This window comes from Pleurodeles waltl, unplaced genomic scaffold (genome assembly GCF_031143425.1).
Source record: "Pleurodeles waltl isolate 20211129_DDA unplaced genomic scaffold, aPleWal1.hap1.20221129 scaffold_121, whole genome shotgun sequence".
NCBI lineage: Eukaryota > Metazoa > Chordata > Amphibia > Caudata > Salamandridae > Pleurodeles > Pleurodeles waltl.
In genome coordinates, this window is record NW_027149827.1 from 918,634 (window position 1) to 934,806 (window position 16,173).

General features: G+C 45.6%; 1 protein-coding gene across 1 annotated transcript in view; it reads left to right on the forward strand.

Moving 5' to 3' along the window:
* LOC138273927 (clathrin coat assembly protein AP180-like) overlaps window positions 1-16,173 on the forward strand; it is a 105,783-nt gene that overhangs the window by 68,539 nt on the left and 21,071 nt on the right. The window contains exon 3 of the mRNA XM_069218913.1: window positions 15,785-15,894. Within this exon, the coding sequence (XP_069075014.1) occupies window positions 15,785-15,894 (110 nt within the window). The remainder of the gene's footprint in view (window positions 1-15,784; window positions 15,895-16,173) is intronic.

Genomic DNA, 16,173 nt, shown 5'->3' on the forward strand with positions numbered 1-16,173 from the left:
TGGGAGATAGAAAAGAACCGATAATACTAAAAGGTTACAGGGCATATTAGAAGCGGATGAAATTTGATGTGAGATGTATTCACTGTGTGTCTTGCTTATAGATTTGCAAAACGTCTTTAACATATCCTTATAGTTCAGTTTTGCATCCTCTTCATATGATCTTCTCCATTTTAGCTCTAATAATTCACAAAAACGTTTTTCCTCTTAGGGGAATAGAGTGAAAGACCTCAACCATTCGAATTTTAAAGATTTTGTGCCAGGCTCTTGAGAGTTTTTGTGTCACTTCCTGAAATCTTTGATTTGTCAGTCTAGTAAAGAAACCAAAAATAGGCAGACCAAACAATTTTAAGAGCAGCTTTAAATTGAAAATTGAAAAGGTTGGAAAAAATAAGATCCCAAGTGTGGTCAGCTGTATGAGTAGAGCCAGACTCTAATTATTTTAAATTGACACCTTCTAATAATGCCTTAAATTAATTGGCTGCAGTACAATTCCGATATTTTATATGCAAGCTAAAATTACCTGGTACCATGAATTTAGAATGATAAAGAGATATTGTCCAATTACATTAGCAAACTATTGTAGGGAACCAGTATTGCAGTCTGGAGGTCTATAAATTGGGGCACTTAATAGAGAGAAATATGGAGGCAGTTTCATTGTAAAGATCTGCTCTTCATTATTTCTAATTACACTGATTTATGAAGTAGAATATGTAAAATTAGATCTATTTTACTTACAACAATTTCACCTCCCACTTTGCCCTCCCGGCTTAGGTGTTGTATTAGAAAACAAGGGGTGTTGCTTGTACAATACCTGGTGTAGATGTATCCTTCAACAAGGTTCCAGTTAGGAACATAAAGTCACACTTATCTTCAAGAAGTAAGTTATAGATAGTTAAGGCATGTTTGGGGAAGGATCGATAATTGATGAGAAGTTGAAAAAGAAACAGCCATAGAAGCAGCATAGTTAAATACACTATTATTCAAGGTATTGGTGTTAATTATAGATGTATATGACGTGTGCTGACTAGAAGCATGGGCATCAAGAGTGGATTTACAGGCTGTACGGGTGTACATATGGCCGTCACCAAAATCCAAATTACATTTGATTTGTGTATTACAATCATTTCTTCCCTGGAAAAGACCTGAAAAGGGAAGTTCGGCCAGGTCACAGCAGCTTGGCTGGCGCAGAAGGTGATCTGGGCACGGACAGGTGTAGACAGGGTAGCCTTTGGCACCCCATCAGCATGCCCACTGCGCACGTCTGCTGCACGTTTGTGTCATGGTCCTGCTTTTATCCCCAAGAGATTGCTCTGATGTTGAGCAGGCTACAACCACTAGAACACCACTAAAACAAAATGGCACCTCTGTGGTGAAAAGTTCTCAAAATGTGTAAAAGACAAATGTTCCTGCCGAAAATAAAGTTAAAAATGCCATTCACCTCTCCTCCAACCCCTTTTAACAGATTTCCTCGAACAATTAAAAGGTATAAAAACATTTAGCTGTTCAAACATGCAATTACCAGGCAATTCAGCCACTGCACATCTGTGCCATGGCCCTCTTTTAATGCTCAAAAGACCTCTCTGACATTGAGCAGGCTCCAACCACTAGAGCACAATGAAAACAAAATGGCACCTCTGTGGTGGAAGGTTAGGCCAGAAGGCCTGTGAAAACTCATACAAACATTAACTCCCATTGTAGACAGTCACATTCAACTTGATAATGCACAAATTATTCTAAGCTGTAAGTGATTAGCGCTCACCTCATTATGCACACTTGTAATGCAACAGTATTAAGCAATTATATCGCATCTCTACTGACATTTTTTCAAAAAGCCCCTCTTTAGCCTAATCATCCAAGTTTTCTGTGTGGCCTTTAGCAAGCTTTTCTCAGTGGTCTTTACAGTGAGCCTTCTACAATTAAAGGTCAAGTTATCTTACAAATGTTTTCTTAACAGGTATTCGTCCCTGGAATTCTAGGTTCATCACTGATCTTGAAATTATCTCCAAGATCAGTGCCCCAAATACCCTACCGAGATAAATAATGGTCAAGGGAAACTCCTGCCAATCGTTTTGGCAGGTCTCAAGTGTGCCACAGAAATTATTTTGTGTCTGGTGGTTGCATAATGTACTGTTTGGAATAAGGATAGTCACTGAGGAGGGTCGCTTACATTTCAAGGCCTTCTATAAACGTCCTCTGTCACCAGATGGAATCGGACTGCTCTGCAATGTAAAGCGCTGCTGCCCCTGCTGTAGTTCCGCATTGATTGATGTTGTGCAGTGGGTTTGGTTTACTTTCATTGTCCCCCCCCACCAACCTCTCTTGATACAAAAAAGGGCTCCAGATGGCCATCACAGTACCCATATAGGACAATGATTCACAAGGTGCCCTTTTAGAAACCCAAATGTTTTAGGCCACACAGTTTTTGAGTACTTCACTCCAGCTGACCACACCCCTTCTGTCATTGTGCCTTCAGCATCATGTCCAGAACTGGCCTAGAGCAAGAATGTGGGAGAGCAGCAACAGACTCTTCCCTCCCTCCCCTTGATTTGATGCGGTAGGGGTAATAGACCCACAGGTCCTGCAGATTCAGAAGTTGCAGGAAGACACTATTTGATATTTATTGCACTTAAGAAAAGGCAAGGCTAACTTTTTTTCTGTAAGGGTACTGTAAGAGATTGAGTTGTTGGTTGACTGGGGTGTGAGCCCTGGTCAAGCTGCAACCACAATCCTTGTCGGGGTAAGAGACAAGTCAACCCTAAATTAACCTGTGCTCAACCCTCTGGTAGCCTGGCACAGAGCAGTCAGGCTTAGTTAAGAAGCATTGCTTAAAGTAGTTGTGCAACACTTCTATCAGTAATAAAGTGAAAACACCACACAAAAAGGATCCCACACCACATTTTTAATAAATAAAACCAGACCAAAATGAAAAAAAACACTTATGAGTAGAACTGGAGATAAGCAATTCTAAATATTTCAGGGAAAATAGCACCCAAGAGCACAAAGCTTCAACTGTGGGTATCTGGTTGCGTAGGACTTGGACCACCTCAAGTTCAGGCCAACCGGGGTGCATGAGCCATCTAAAGGCACTCACTTAGCCCAGCTGCACAAAGCACCTTAAACCTGGTTGGTAGAGCATTGCAAGGGTCCACGGCGAAGATAAGTTGTGCAGCCAAAGCAATGCTTTGATTGCAAGATGCTGAGATGCAAGGATCCCATCAAAGAGAGCTTGTGATACGAAGTCCAACGCTGAGGATTTTTTGCACAGTCTGGCCCAGGCGTCAGTTCCTAGGAGCTGCAATGCGGAGTCTGGTGACATTGTTGAAGCTGCCATCGAGGGATGCGAGGGCCTGCGCTGAGGGTGCATGACGCAGTGGTGGTTCTGATGATATGGTGGGCTGCAATGGAGGTCTTTGCAACAGAGGAGAGCCAAGCCAGTGGCGGCAATGTGTCAGTTCTGCTCTGAGCTGCGCCACACAGCAGTAGAGATCCATTTGTTCCGCTGGGTCCACAAATGCTGACAGAGAATCGTAACTCCATTTCCAAGGGTCCAGACTTCTGTGTTACCACTTGGCAGGGTAGACTCCCAGATAGCTGAGTTCAGGTGCTGGAGTTGCGGTTTTTGGAGCCTTCTGCCTTGAGGCTCAAGTCAGGAGGCCAGCCAACTAGCCTTTGGAGCCACTCTGGGTCCTAGACTCAACAGATTGAGGTCCCGTCCTTCTCACCCAGGCAAGAGGGCAGCAGTCCTTCAGAGCAGCTGTCCAGCAGAGTGGCATTCCCTTCAGCAGCTCAGCAGTTCATCTTCCTGGTACAGTATCTACAGGTCCTGAAGTGTACTGAAGAGTTAGTGGCTGAGGTCCAATATTTATACCCAGTTCTGCCTTTGAAGTGGAAGAAGCCTCTAGAGGAAAGACTTAAGTGCACAGGTGCCCTGCCTTCTTTGCCCCCGCCCCAGACTAACTACAGGGAGTATGCAGTCCTTTGTATGGATACAGGACATAGCCTGTTCAAGTGTAAGAGTGGGGCTGGGTCCAGCTCCACAATCGCATCCTGCCTGTGAAGGCCCATCTAGGGACAACTAAGCTCCCTATCCTGTGCCTCCATTTAGGAGTAATACACAGACCCCAACTGCCAACTACACTATAGGAAAGTGCCCTCTTTCTTGGCATGGTTACCCCCATTTTCTGCATGTTATCAGTGTGCTTGACTGTGTTCATTGGGATCCTGCTAACCAGGACCCCAGTGAATATGCGCTCTCCTCTACATCTGGTTGCTAGTAACCTTTTCTTCCCACAATTGGCATACTGCCCCCCCCATATAAGTTCCTAGTATATGGTACCTAGGTACCAAGAGCATTGGGGTTCCAGGGGATTCCTATGGGCTGCAGCAGTTATTCTGCCACCCATAGGGAGCCCATGCAAAGGGTTCTGCAGGCCTGCCATTGCAGTCTGCGTGAACCGGATGCACGCGCCCGGTTTCACTGCAGGTCACTGCACCAGGTCACTAAATCACCCCTATGGTAGGCCCTCTCAGCCCAGAGGGCAGGGAGCAGGTACCTGTGTGTGAGGGCACCCCTGCACTAGCAGAGGTGCCCCCACAAACTCCAGCACCGTGTTACTGGACTGTGAGTGCGGGGACCCCATTTTATATGTGTACTGGACATAGGTCACTACCTATGTCCCTCTACATAATTGTAACTCCGAATCTGGGCATGTTTGAAATCAAACCTGTTGGAATCATACCCCAATACTGTTGCAAGTATTGAAAGTATGAGTCCATGCATTCCGGGGGCTCCTTAGAGAACCCCCAGCATTGTTACCACCAGTCTTACAGGGGTTTCCGGAAGCCCAGCTGCTGCCACCCCTCAGACAGGTTTCTGCCCTCCTGCCGCGTGATCTGATCAAGCCCAGGAAGGCAGAACAAAGGATTTCCTTTGGGAGAGGGAGGTAACACTCTCTCCCTTTGGAAATAGGTGTGACTGGCTTGGGAGGGGTAGCCTCCCTAAGCCACTGGTTTGCTTTGAAGGGCACATTTGGTGCCCTCCGTGCATAAACCAGTCCACACCAGTTCAGGGGCTCCCAGTCACTGTTCTCACGCGAAACTGGACAATGGAAAGGGGAGTGACCACTCCCCTGTCCATCACAACTCCAGGGGTGGTGCCCAGAGCTCCTCCAGAGGGTCCCTGGGTTCTGCCATCTTGATTCCAAGGTTGGCAGGGAACTCTGGGAGCATCTGAGTGGCCATGCCAGGCAGGTGATGTCCGAGGCACCCTCTGATAAGTGGTTAGGCGACCAAGCCCTCTCGTTGGGCTGTATAGGGTCTTCCTCTGGGGTGGGGCCTCAAATTTGGCTTGCAAGATTCCAGCAGCACTCCTCTGCAACCTCTGCTTCAACTTCTGCCCTCCGGAACCGCTACTGAACCCTCCAGGAACCTACAAGTTGCAGATCAACAAGGAAGAGTCTTCTGCAACATTGTATCCAGAATTCCTGACAGCTTTGCAACATTTCCCCGGCTGTGCATCCTCCGAAAACTGCAACTCTTCTGCCTGCACAAGAAGAAGGAATCTCCCTTGGGGTGAAGACATCACTTCCCTGCATCCGCAGGTACCTGATTGCAATGACGACCGGCTGCATGGATCTCCCCTCATCCTGAGTGGTGTGGATCCTGCATCACAGTGGTGGTCCAGAGAGTTACCCTTGGTCCTCCCTACCAGCTGTCGCACTTTGGTGCAAGACAGCACCCCTGTGCACTGCGTCCTTTGCAGCTACCAAGGCCTGTTTGCTTCACCTCCAAGGTGAACTTCAGGCAACATGTAGCTACAGCCCCCAGCACTCCCTCCTGCAACTCATGGGCCTCTGTGTAGTCATTCGGTGATGTGGGAACTTCTTTGGTGCTGTGTGGGCTGCTTCGGCGACTTGTGTCCCTGCCACGTGGGACAGATATGGGTGCTGCCTCTGCTCCTGTGGGTCTTCTGTGACGCAGAGAGTCCCCTGTTTCTCCCCCTGCTGGGTATAGTCCTCCTGGACCTTGCTGGTTCCTGGCAGTGCCTCTTTTCCTGGAACCACGATTTTGCCTTTGCCAAGGCTTGTTAGTGGAAATCCTTCATCCACACCCATCTGAAAACCAGCTTCCAGCATGGGACACCTTTTGCATGCATCAGGAACTCTTCTCCAGGTGCAGTGCTGACTTGTCTTTCTTTTTCATGGACCAACTCCAAAAGGTACCTCTGGGTGGGTAGTATCTCCTACTCCCCCTGGACACCACAGACACTTCTGGACTTGGTCCCCTCTCTCCACAGGTCTCCATCTTCGGCAATCCACTGCTGATTTCTTGCAGGCTGTTCTGGGAGTCTTTGTTTTCTTCTTTTCATCCTTTGGGGTGGTTCTGGGGAAATCAAGTGTTTTACCCCTGCATTCCTGGTCACTGGGGGTACTGTATTACTTACCTGTGTGGTTTCTTAGTACTCCCAGCTCCCCTTTACACGATTTACTTAACTAGGGGGGGGGGGCCTGTGTTCACATTCCACTTTCTTAGTATGTGGTTTGGGTTCCCCCTAGGGCCACCGTTGCTTATTGCTATTTTACAATTGTTTTCCAACCTTTTTATGCCTCTTACTGTTTTTATATATATATTTTTATATATATATAATCAAAACAAATCACTTTCAGGGTTAGTGACGCATAATTTATGCAAAAAAGAATCGACAACTCTGTGTAGTTCCCAGGTTTAGGTGGAGAGCAGCTCTAGTAAGGAGCACTCTGCAACACCAGCGACACTCTAGATTTGCTCACCTCAAATGTCTGTTTATGTAGCAAAGTTTTTAAGCATAGGATTAGCACAGTGCTATCCATGCCGAGTTAGATAGTGACAAAGTCTTTTGCCGTTTGTACAGCAAAGTCTTTAAGCATAGGTTCGACACAGTGTCAACCTTGCCGAGCTGTAAAATGACAAAAGCCATTTACCACTCCAGGCACAGTATTACAGCTTTCGACTGGTAAAATACCGTCCAAGCCAACCTGGAATGAGTAAAAGCAACCCTGGACACGTGTTTCGCTCTCATTAGAGCTCATCAGAGACGTTTAGCTTTGTCCAGACACAAGGGAGCATCCAGTATAAGTCAAAACAAATCCCTTTCAGGGTGAGAGTGATGCATAAATTATGCAAAAAAGAATAGAGAACTCTGGGTAGTTCCCAAGTTCAGGTGGAGAGCAGCTCTAGTAAGGAGCACTCTGCAACACCAGCAACACTCTAGATTTGCACCTCAAATGTCTGTTTATCTAGCAAAGTTTTCAAGCATAGGATTAGCATATTGGAGGGTTTCCTCTAGTCTTTTCTGATATTGTGTTCCTAAAATAAGGTACCTTTATTTTTGTACAACCAAATGTTTTCTTTCTTGTGTGTAAGTACTGTGTGACTGTAGTGATATTACATGAGCTTTGCTTGTCTCCTAGATATGCCTTGGCTGCTCTCCATAACTACCTCTAGAGAGCCTGGCTTCTAGACACCACACACCAGGCCAGCTTCCTGCATACACCCAGTAATTTGTCCTAGAGACAGGCTGCAGGCACATAATAATTAAGGCAGGAAAATGCCAACGTTATAAAAGTGGCATTTTCAAAACTGTAATATAAAATCCAACTTCACCATAAGTTAGGATTTTCCATTACAATTCCAAAAACATCCAACAGGAATGAGTTGCCTGTTCCCATTTGGAAGTTACAGCTTATTACATGTTATGAGGTAACAACTGTGTTATCATTTGGGAGAGGTAGACCTTGCAGTAGGGAAAAACAAATTTAAGAGGTTTTCTTTACCAGGGCATGTAAAACTAAAAATTACGTGCTCCTCCTTTTTAAATACAGTTGTCCCTGACCTCTGGGTATCAAGGCCCATCCTTGGAGTTCCATATGTATTTAAAAGGAAGGTTTGGGCCTGGCAAAATAGACCTGAGACATGGTTCAAGTGCTACTTTAGAGGTTCACACAACCAGTGTGCCAGGCCTACTAGTAGCATTTTGTTTACAGGCCCTGGGCACAGGTGGTGCACTTTGCTAGGGACCTCAAGTCTTTTAAATATGCTAATTGGATGTGTAGGAAGCTGGCTCTGTATATACTATATCAAAATGAGATATATTTTGCACAGGGTCCAGGATTCCCGCAATAATAGAAAATACTAATGCTCTATTTGTGGTATTGTGGTCAAGCAGTTAGGCTTATCAGAGAGTAGTGTTAAATATTTGTTGTACACACGCAAGCAATAAGTAAAAACACAAACTCAATGACTTAACTCCAGACGAGTAGGTTTTTATATAGAAAAATATTATTTGGGGTGGCTGGGTGCAGTGTGCAAACAGGATGTCGGGTTCTCAATAGAACTCTATGGAGGGACATGGGGGGTCCTTTAGACGCTGCAGGCAGGTCACAGGGTGCTTCTCGGGCAAGCCACTGACTGGGCAAGGGTGAGGGCCGCCTGCTAGTTGTTGCTGCACTGGTGGTCAGTTTCTCTCGGGCCTGGGGGCTGTGGGTACAGTGCTTCTCCAGGTGATGGATATCTTTGTCCCGGGCAGTAGCGGTCAGGGCAGTCCTAGGGATTCCCTCTGCAGGCATCGTCGTGGAGGTTTGGAGAGGTCAGCCCAGGGTGGACACATAGTCAGAATCGCCTGGGGATCCTCTTTGGCTAGTTGGTTTCTCGGGACACATGCCAGGGACGTAGGGTGTACAGAAGTTGGGGACTCACGCCTTTGGAGTCAGGTGGGAGTCCTTTAAAGATGGTTTCTTGGTCTTCTTGTTGGTCCGGTCCGCTGTCCATTGGAGTTTCTTGGTCCTCGGTGATGAAGGCAGTCCCCTGGAGGCTTTTCAGGAGTCGCTGGTCTTGCAGAACACGTTGCTTATTCTTTTGCAGCTTTTTAAAGCAGGAGACGGGCTGGTAGGGCTGGGAACAAGTCAGTTGTTTCCTTCTCTTCTTTGTGGGCTTTTGGGCGCAGCAGTCCTTCTTTCTTGAGGTCGTCAGGAAATTTGAAGAACTGGGTTCAGGGTCACCCCTAAATACTAAATTTAGGGGTGTGTTTAGGGTCAGGGGGTAGTAGCCAATGGATACTGTTCCTGAGGGTGGCTACACCCTCCTTGTGCCCACTCCCTCTGGGGAGGGGGCCACATCCCTATCCCTATTGGTCCTAATCCTCCAAAGCAAGATGGAGGATTCCTCATGTAGGGGGTCACTTCAGCTCTGGACACCTTAGGGGTGGTCCTGGCTGAGGGGATGACTCCTCCTTGTTTTTCTCATTTTCCTTCTGGACTTGCCACCAAAAGTGGCGACTTGTCCGGTGGGGGGCGGGCATCTCCACTGGCTGGAGTGCTTTGGGGCACTGTAGCACCAGGCTTGAGCCTTTGAGGCTCACTGCCAGGTGTTACAGCTCCTGCAGCAGGAGGTGTGAAGCACCTCCACCCAGGACAGGCTTTGTTTCTGACCACAGAGTGCACAAAGCCACTCACCCTATGTGGTCAGAAACTCGTCTAGAAGTAGCAGGCTGGCATAGACGTTACATAGCCTTACACTAGCAGTAGGGTTAACTTACAGGTGGCATCTCTAAGATGCCCTTTGTGTTCATTTTTCAATAAATCCCACTCTGGCATCAGTGTGGGTTTATTGTGCTGAGAAGTTTGATAACAAACCTCCAAGTATTCAGTGTAGCCATTATGGTGCTGTGGGGTTCGTAATGACACTCCCAGACCATATACTCAGTATGGCTACCCTGCACTTACAATGTCTAAGGAATTGACTTAGACACTGTAGGGGCATAGTGCTAATACAGCTATGCCCTCATCTGTGGTATAGTGCACCCTGCCTTAGGGCTATAAGGCCTGCTAGAGAGGTAACTTACCTATGCCACAGGCCGGGGTTGGTGGACATGGCTCTCTGAGGGGAGTGTCATGTCGACTTTGTCTTTTCTCCCCACTAGCACACCCAAGCTGCAAGGCAGTGTGCATGTACTGAGCTACGGGTCCCATTTGGTGGCATAATACATACTGCAGCCATTAGGGACCTTCCCTAGCCACAGGACCCTTGGTACAAGGGCTACCTTTTCACAAGGGACTTAACTGTGTTCCAGGGCTGTGCAAATTGTGGAACCAAAGGTACAGTTTTAGGGAAAGAACACAGACGCTGGGGCCTGGTTAGCAGGGTCCCAGCACACTTCCAATCAAAGCTGGCATCAACACTAAGCAAAAGGTGGGGGGTGACCATGCCAACAGTGGCATTTTCCTACAGGATGTAACACAGTGTTACCATGTTTTGAGCAGAGAGCACAAGCCCATTAGCACTGGTTAGCAATGGTAAAGTGTACATATTCCTAAAGCAAGCAAAAATGATTCGGCCAAACTGGAGGGCTAAAGGTTAGGAGGAAACGATGCCAAGGATTACAGGTCAAACAGGTACACAAAGCCCTTAGCTGCTTATTTACAGAATAGGGAACACCACCCTACCTTTTAAATCTCAGATCCTAAAGCTTTTATGGAAGGGGTAAAAAGAGTTATCCTGTGGGAGCCTAACCCCAGTAATTTCCTAAACCCCAGTAGCCACCCTAGCACAGTGTTTACCTTGGGCAATTCGGCTCCAGGATTTCTCGTTGATCTAGCAGGAGGAAACACCCCTATCTTTCAGTCTATCAATTATTCCGCTGAGTAGAATCTGAAATTAGAAACCGAGACCACTCAAAATCATGAGTTCTAGGTCAGAATTGACTTTAAAAGATTCTATGCACCATATTAATTGAACGATACAGGAAAAAATGCATTGCTTGCCATAAAGGCTCAGATACAGTATACATAACTACAGTCTCATCATAAAAATCCTTAGTTCAGCAATTTAATGTCTCCAAATACTAGGTATGAAACTCATAAAGAGTACTGACATCATCCTAAGTGAGTAAAAGGAAGTCTCAAAATAACCAGACTGATTCTAAGGGGGAAAAGAAGATGCTGCCCCCAGTCCTTCAACTCCAGGAGCGTTTATGCACAATCTGAGTATAGCAGCTAGCAAAACCACAATTTCAGCATCTTATGATCATGGTTAGATTACATTGACAAATCAAAATCATCTTATTAATGAATCCATCTGAGGACAAACCCATTTCTTAAGGTAAGAGAAATCTTCTGCTTGCTTCCTCAGTCACTGCACTCCGGAGATGGACCTCATAATATGAAACATTTCTCAAACAATAGCTCATATCCCAGTGAATATACCAGTGAGCTGGTTTAAAGAATTAGATGCGCTCCTCAGGGAGCTCCTATGGGACGGGAGCTGACAGCGAACATCTCTTAATCTCAGCTGCCCCACTGATGGAGGTGGATTGGGAGTACGGATTTTGAATTATATTACCTGTCGAGCCAGCTTCAGTGGGTAGCCAGATGGCCCGTGGGCGGGAATCGGTTATACTTGACCACAGACCGGGGCCATGTCAGAGTAGATCTGTTTCTAGAGCGGATGCTCAGCCCCCAGATCACCCTACCGGCACGAAATGGCGTGCTGACAGTGGCCCTGTCCTGCTGGAGATGGTGCCTGAGATGTACGGGTGTGACTGTTGCCTACTACCCTGAAATACAACTGACGGGGATACCCTTGGGGACATCGACTCACAATTTCTTGAGGAGCCAAATGAGGACCTAGATCTGGGCAGGGTTGACGACACTGGGGGATTGTTTCCGGGAAGGGGTCCTATGGCCATTCATGGATTTGGTTGAGGAGAGTGCAGTCCCAGGGGGGCAACTTCTCTTGTACCAGACGCTGACGCATGCTATAAGGGGACTCTGGCTCACAGTGAACGCAGAACCAGAGGTGCATAAAATACTCCAACTCTTATTGACAATGGGAGAGGGTGCCCATTCGGTGACCAGGCTCTATAGAGCCCATAGCGAGATGACCCTGAAGTCTTTGCAGGCATTAAGAGTGAAATGGAAAGGGACACTGGGCAAGGAGATAATGGGCACAGAGTGGCAGAAAGTGCTGGCAAACCCTGTAGGGCATCGCATAACACACGTCTCCGCTACATCCAATATAATTATATACACAGAACATATCTCACTCCACATAGACTCAGGGTAATATATGGTGGCGAACCCAGGGAATTCCCCAGGTGCAATACTTTAGATTCAGATTTTGACCACATGACATGGGGGTGACCCGAGATACAACGGTGCTGGCAGGGGGCATTGGGAGCTTTGTGGAGGGTCCTAGACGAGCGGCTGGAGCTGGATCCTTCCCTCTGCCTACTGAGGCTATACTCCAGACCCACCTCTAGGAAGGTTGGCAGCAGGTTCTTGGACCTAGCCGTGGTGCTGCTCAGGTGTCAGATTGCCATGGCCTGGAAATCACCTACGGGCCCGGACCTGGTGGACTGGAGACAAGATGTATCAGTCTGGGCACAGGCTGAGCTGCTTACGCTGTGGAGAGAGGAGGCTCGGGGAGTGCATGCAAGTCCTATTGCTCCCTCGTGGGCCGGGGTGCTGGAGGCATGAGAGACACAGAGACGGGGGTAGGTGGGGACCTGGAAGCCGAGGAGGTTGTGCCTTGCTAGAAGTGGGCTCCATCCCTAAATTGATGGAATATAGGGGAAGTGATGTAACCCATGTCATTAAGCAGAGATCACTTGGTGTGCATTACTGGAGGTAGATGGACAGGGGCCACAGCTTTGACATCACAACATCTATACTGCCTCAACCAGTAAACCCTAGACAACATCTATAGCCAGTCGGGGGGAACTGTACTCCTCTACTGGGGAGAGATAGGGGTCTCTGTAAGGATACTGATCTCCCAACTCAGATATCCCGGCTAGTCTTGAATACCTCATTTACACCACAGCATGGAACAGCCTCTCCAGCGCATTGTTGAATGTTGCCTTTTGTTGTGTTAATGGTGTGAATGGTAATATTAAGGATGATAGTGCATGACTACTAACTAAAGTGGGGTAGTTGTTGCAAGACTATGCGAATGAAGATTTATATACTGAATATACTGGATGCCATCAGTAAACCCAGAGGGGTCGCGATAGAACTGTAATAACATTGATCGGGACCAGCTGAAATGTCGGAACTTTCGCATTTACCATGCAACAGGAGATACTACTCCAATCCAAGAGTTGTACATAATTTGCAAAATACCAATTAACGAAGTTTGAAAAAAAAACTCATCAGAATTTCCAGCAGAAAACCTTCAGTATGATTTATCATGTACACCTTAAAAGTTTAATTCACAATACATGTTTCTAATACATTGTCCTTTTGTGTCCTAGCATTCTGTGCTCCATGGAAACTGTGGAAAAACTTGCAGTGGGCCACTGATTGGTAGGGGCGATGAGCAGGACATCGGAAACTGCATCCATATTAAATGAATGGTATCTCACATGAAAATGTGGCATAAGTACACAACATTAATAATCACACTTCTAAGCAAAGTAATAAAATCATTTTAAGTGCAGCATCATTAGTTCATCAGTTACAACCAGATATGTCATGAAAATCATTAATTAGCAAAAATATGTTGCATCTGAAATTGCACATTAAAAAAAAAACTTGTACTACCTCACTAGGAACACCACTGCCCCCTTCATGGGACCTGAAATTTAAACTCACTCAGCTTATAAGAGCCCCATTTGAGACACTACACACTTGTCCACTATAGTTCCTCTCCTGGAAAGTGGAGTCCCCATTGTGATCACTTCCCTCCATAGTATATGTGAACTTTAAACTCTAAGAATTGAGGGCTCATTTATCCAAGTGCATAAAGACTGGCTTATCCTCATAACACACTGTTGTTTTCTGTCAAATTCTATCTCACCTAATCAAACCATTGATTAACTCTTTTTTTCCAACAATGGTCAGTTAAAGAACCAGCTTTACACACTTTCGTCGTTAAAAGAGCCCTTATGTAGTACATTGTTCTTTCCAAATCTATTTGGATACCAAAACGCTCTTTGCCCCTGTTCACCAACCTCAGTTTTGGAAAACCAGTTTCGAAGACCAGCCTTTTCATGTAGATTGTCGAATACATTCAGATATGTTAAGCCAGCACTCTTTGCCTAGGACAGAGACTGCTTGTAGGAAGGAAGCCACACCGGCTTTCCTAAGCAACACATCGCCCTCAGCCATCTGTAAAGTTACAACATGATCTGCTTTTCGCACATTCAGTAAGAATTACAGTGGGGACATTCATGCCCGAAGGGAGCCCAAATTGCACATAGTGTAACTTCTAATTTTGTTCTGAACATCTTTCATTACCTCTTTAGGGAAATGGGTACTATTTTTCAGTCTGTTCTGAGCATGAGATATACAACCGCACATGCAGCAAACGAGAAACATTGCTTACCTGTAAAATCTGGTTTCCTGCTTGTGGAGCTCTAGGTTCATGTGCTCTCCCATATTCCTGGATGTAAGCTTTCAATAGGACTTTTGACTTTACAGCTTTGCATCTCTACGCTCACTTGTTCTCACCAGCAGTATATAACAATCTATGACAGTATATGTTCTGGTGCATTGTGAGCTTCTAGGGAGGTGGTATGGGTCACCTTGAAACAGAAACCTCTTCTTCAAGGACAAACAACTTGCAACTTCCACACCAACAGTCCAAGGCAAGAGTGTGCTCAGCATGTTATCTACACCACTACAAGCTATTGTTACAGGTAAGTAGTATTTTCCATACATAGGTTTCTTTCCAAACCAAGTTTTTAGGAAAGATTTTGAATATTTTTCCACTGCAAGAAAGCTCAAATATCTACCTAGGAAATCACTGTTACATTGTGCGATGGGTTGGGAGGGATTTCCTACTGAGATTCATGTAACATTTTTATCAGTTAGATGAATTACGATAAATACGTTTTAGGGCCCATGCTGCCTGAATAGTTTTTAATCAACTCAAAATTGCCACCATATATTTCAATGAACACAATTAACATATTTGCAAAGTTAACATACTTTGTATGACCTGCTTAGTTCCGGTTGCCTTCTGAGATTTTCTTTAATACTTTGCAGTCTGACTCGATTGTTCATGCTTCAGCCATGGGAAATCAAAACGGGGTGTTCACTTGTTATAGGCCTTTTCAACTCTTGAACAATAGACTGCAAGGGAAAGATTGAGAGAGCTCACAGGAAGACTAGGAGAGAGCAAGGGGAAGCAGATAAATGTGTCGGCCATACCTTTCCTTTATCCGTTCTGCTGAAACCGTCCGTTTTAAGATACCACCCGTTACCGAAGGGGAGACAACTATTTGAATGCTCTCTGCCAGATAATTCTCTTTAGTTTTGATTGATTGATCGATTAATTGAACTCTCGTTGGTAAAACGCCACCATTGAGAAATAAATTCACACCGGCCGGAGCTGCATTCCCATTGGGATGTCACTGTAAGAAAATAGGGTATTCAAAAGTGTTGGAAGCTTACAATGTAAATTGGATGAGGTCTGAGGTAGTCTGAAGTGCCAGAATCAAAAATGGCACCCCGCTACCTGGAGTGTTTTATAGGAGATGCAAAAACACAGTATATTTTGAAAATACGCACCAGGCACCCTAGACAGTTTGAAAATGAACGTATGACTGCCAGGTCATTCAGCTGTCACACTTTCATATTCAGTCGGTGATTTACTGCTGTTTGTAAAAAAAATTCAGGACTTTAAGAAGCAAAAATGTGAGCTAACGTGGCTGTACTATGATACAAAGTGTCTTTCGCATTTATTTTTCATATTTTTCACGTAGGTTTTCTTCTATTTTTCCATTTAACCATTTGCTATTTGTATTCATTAGGCTGCTCCAGCTACAACAGTTACGTCACCCAGTACAACCCCAGCAAAATCGGTTACTACATCGCCACCTATTGACCTTTTTGCAACGTCGTGCACAACAGGTGCAGCAAGGTGAGTTCTTGCATAGCATGAACTCCTTGAATTAGAACTAAAAACGTTAGTTTATTAGGGACTGTTATGGTGCTTTCTGTTTAAATTATGCAGTGCTTACGTTTTAGCCCATGCGAACAGATAGGTGTACCTGTGTGCTGTTAATGGCTTATTGTGTTTTGTGCAAAATACACAACGGGGGCTTTGGTTAGCTGTATGCTCATGATTGGGCGACTTTCTTGTCTTTCCTACTTAACCGGTTCCTCATTTAATGAGTTTACTCCCTATTCTTGTTTGTCC